General features: G+C 61.6%; 1 protein-coding gene across 1 annotated transcript; it reads left to right on the top strand.

The window, feature by feature from the left end:
- Positions 1–300: 300 nt before the first annotated feature.
- PLEKHF1 (pleckstrin homology domain containing, family F (with FYVE domain) member 1) lies at positions 301–1,946 on the top strand. Its single transcript, XM_011995266.1, has one exon. It carries the CDS (start codon positions 317–319, stop codon positions 1,154–1,156), a length of 840 nt encoding a protein of 279 aa, XP_011850656.1. The 5' UTR covers positions 301–316; the 3' UTR covers positions 1,157–1,946.
- The last annotated feature ends 1,921 nt before the right edge of the window (positions 1,947–3,867 follow it).

The raw sequence follows: 3,867 nt of genomic DNA, 5'->3' as shown, positions 1-3,867 counted from the left end.
ACAGGCATGAATCGCTGCACCTGGGCGAAGTAGCACACTTTATCACTGCTTTCCCATCCCTGTCTGGCCGCCACCTCCCCTTTACTGGGGAATCCCCCTTCCCTCCCCCTAGTTCCCTATACTCCGGTGGAAGGGCCAGTTTCTGGGGTGATGCTGCTCAGTGCTGGCAGGCCTGCGGGGTACTGTGGGTAGTCAGTGGGCTGCCTGGCGTGGTGGGTTAGTGAGTCGGGGATGGGCAGCGTGGTTCTGACACCCCCATGCCTGAGCCTGGACATACTCCCCGTCTGTCTCCCCCTGCAGCCGGCGGCTGGAGACGATGGTGGACCACTTGGCCAACACGGAGATCAACAGCCAGCGCATCGCGGCCGTGGAGAGCTGCTTCGGGGCCTCAGGGCAGCCGCTGGCGCTGCCGGGCCGAGTGCTGCTGGGCGAGGGCGTGCTGACCAAGGAGTGCCGCAAGAAGGCCAAGCCGCGCATCTTCTTCCTCTTCAACGACATCCTGGTGTATGGCAGCATCGTGCTCAATAAGCGCAAGTACCGCAGCCAGCACATCATTCCCCTGGAGGAGGTCACGCTGGAGCTGCTGCCGGAGACGCTGCAGGCCAAGAACCGCTGGATGATCAAGACGGCCAAGAAGTCCTTCGTGGTGTCGGCCGCCTCCGCCACGGAGCGCCAGGAGTGGATCAGCCACATCGAGGAGTGTGTGCGGCGGCAACTGCGGGCCACTGGCCGCCCGCCCAGCACGGAGCACGCGGCGCCCTGGATCCCCGACAAGGCCACGGACATCTGCATGCGCTGCACGCAGACGCGCTTCTCCGCCCTCACGAGGCGCCACCACTGCCGCAAGTGCGGCTTCGTGGTCTGCGCTGAGTGCTCGCGCCAGCGCTTCCTGCTCCCGCGCCTGTCCCCCAAGCCTGTGCGCGTCTGCAGCCTCTGCTACCGCGAGCTGGCTGCCCAGCAGCGGCAGGAGGAGGCGGAGGAGCAGGGCGCGGGGTCCCCAGGGCAGCCGGCCCACCTGACGCGGCCCATCTGCGGAGCGTCCAGTGGAGATGATGATGACTCCGACGAGGACAAGGAGGGCAGCAGGGACGGCGATTGGCCCAGCCGCGTGGAGTTCTACGGCTCGGGCGTGGCCTGGTCTGCCTTCCACAGCTGACCCCCGGCCTGCAGAACATCTGTCCCCAAGCCAGCTCCACTGCCCACGCCCCCAAGAGAGCAGCTCCAGAAGCTGCCTAGGGCTCCGGGAGCCCACCCCATGGTGGCAGGGGCAACGGTGGGGAGTGGCTCTTTCTGGACTCCCAGTGCCTTTTTGCTGGACACTGTGTCCTTCTGACTTCACTGCAGGTAATGCCTTTCCCTTCAGGAAGCCCCAGAACACCCAGACCTCTTGGGAACCAACGCCAACTCCCGCTCTGCAGGCTGCTGCGGCAGCTCCAGAAGGCCTCCTGAGCTGGACGACCCCAGGTCTCCAGACACCTAGGGACCAGAGCGGGTTTTGGAACATAGACGGAAGACAGCGGGAATGTAGCCACAAGCCACAGAACCCACCCTCACCCCGACAAGCACACCCCACTGAAGAGCCTGAATCCCAGGAGGCCTCCTGGAAGCTCAGGCCTGCCCACCCACCACGCTGGTGCCCACTGCCTGGCCGGCAAAGCCCTGCCAATCAGACATACGGGCTCCCTGAAGCCCAGCCAGAGATTGCCATGCTGTGGATGCCACCAGACCCAGAGACTGCAGCCGCGATGCCCAGGGCAGCCGGGTGAGGACTCTGTCCTGTGTCACCTCTCTCCAGGTGTCCAGCTGTCTCGTGCCTTTTTGTCCTGTCCTCGGCTCTCCCTGCGGTCAGTGAAACCAGTGTTTTCTGTTAGGACTCAGTTGCAAGAACAGAAACCCTGCCCACACTTAATAATAAAAAAGGAAGTTTATTGATGGGTGATTGCAAAGCCCAGGAGTGTCCTTGCTTCAGACATGGCTCTGTCCATGGTTGAAAATGTGGTAGGTGGCCAAAATCTACCACTGTCCCCCACACTGGGCGTTCTTGGGTATATCAGCTGCCCGACAGAGACAGATGCTCATGCCGTGCCTTGGCCAGGCCTCCCCAGGACACAGGTCTGTCTGGGTGCCATGACTGTGGCCTGATGCCTGCTGCCCTATTCACTTTGGTGTGGGGGATCTCAGTGGATGGAACTGAGGAAACAAATAGCCATTTGTGTGGTTCTGCCAGGCCTCGCAGGCTGAGAGCTCCCCCGTGCCGTCCTGCCTGGCCCTGGGGCTCGTGTGTGGAGAGGGAAACTGGGCCCCAGGTCCACCAGCCCTGCTCAGAGTGAGTGTGCATTGGGCCTGGGGCTCGAGGCCAGCCTCCCGACACTTGGCCATGGAGCTGGGGATCCTTTCACAGTGTCCCACGAGTGTTTCTGTACTGCTCTTTCCTAGCGCCTCGGCCTTGGCCAGACTGGGGCATGGACTGGTGTTGCTGTCAGCTAGAAGTGATGACCGTGGGGCTGGGAGTCTCCTGCCCGTGCAGCACAGCATCTGAAACCCCACTGACAGGGCGTCTCCCCGGCCTAGCACCATCCTCCTGGGGCCAGTTATCGGAGGGTCACATGCAGACAGAACCCTGGAGGGTGCAGTTTGAGTGCAGATTCTGATTCAGCAGGTTGAGGCCCAGCTCCCAGGGCCTGCTGCCACCACTGCCCACGGACCACCCTTGAGGTGACAAGGCCTGCTGGTGGCCTGTGGGCACCCTGCAAGGGAGGTGGGAGGGGTCAGTATTTTTTGTTGTTGTTTTTTTAAGACAGAGTCTCGCTCTGTTGCCCACGCTGGAGTGCAGTAACGCGACCTCGGCTCACTGCAACCTTCGCCTCCCAAGTTCAAGTGATTCTTCTGCCTCACCCTCCCAAGTAGCTGGGATTACAGGCGTGTGCCACCACACCTGGCTAATTTTTGTATTTTTAGTAGAGATGAGGTTTCACCATGTTGGCCAGGCTGGTCTTGAACTCCTGACCTCAGGTGATTTACCCACCTCGGCCTCCCAAAGTGCTGGGATGACAGGTATGAGCCACCACGCCTGGCTGAGGGGTCGGTATTGAAGCACCTTCGACCTGCTTCAATACCGAAAGTATTTGGCAGAGTAACCAGTGTGGGAGGCCCAGTGGCCTTCCAGGAAGGACTTATTTGTTTACAGTCCCTTTCTGTCCCTTGGCCTCTCTGAACCACACAAACTGGTTCAGGCTGGTTCTGCCTGGGCAGAGGGCACAGAGTGAGACAGGTCACGGGGCTGGGGATGACTTCCTGGACAGATCTAGTGCCCTCTCCAAAACCTACGCCGGGCGGCCACGTCCCTGCACCCTGGCACTGAAGCCAGACCAGGGTGTGCTGGCTGCTGCCGCTGGCCTCCCTTCACATACCACTCCCCTGCCCGGAAACCCTCTGAGCCTAAAAGGCAGCATTCACTAGGATGGGAGAGGGGACCATGTGCAACTGAGCCTGGCTACCGCCAGCCTCCTCTATAGCTTCCTGCCAAAGGGGTCCGTGCACAGGACCCCAGGCTGACTGAGTGCAGTGTCGTCCTCTCCAGGGCATGGCGGGCAGCGCCCTGGGGTCTGGGGCTGACTAGGTGATTCTCAGCCCTCAGCCCAGGACTCAGGTCTGTGTCCCTCTCCCCTGCAGGGCTGGGACAGAGCTGCTACTGCCCTGAGTCCCAAGGTGTTAGGGCCTATAAGGACCCAAGGCTTGGGGTGGCCCAGGACCTTCGCAGAGCTTTCACACATGCAGCCTTGCTCCTGCAAGGCTGGGGACACAGCTGGGAGTGAGACGAACAAGGCCCGCACAGCATGGTGGGGAGACACAGGCGCAGAAGCCGGG

This window comes from Mandrillus leucophaeus, unplaced genomic scaffold (assembly GCF_000951045.1).
Source record: "Mandrillus leucophaeus isolate KB7577 unplaced genomic scaffold, Mleu.le_1.0 Scaffold48, whole genome shotgun sequence".
NCBI lineage: Eukaryota > Metazoa > Chordata > Mammalia > Primates > Cercopithecidae > Mandrillus > Mandrillus leucophaeus.
The sequence above is the reverse complement of the archived record's forward strand: the minus strand, read 5'-3'. Positions and strand labels throughout refer to the sequence as shown.

Bases quoted from the DNA above. Each gene is read 5' to 3' on its own strand.
- PLEKHF1 (XM_011995266.1), top strand. From the start codon at position 317: ATGGTGGACCACTTGGCCAACACGGAGATCAACAGCCAGCGCATCGCG.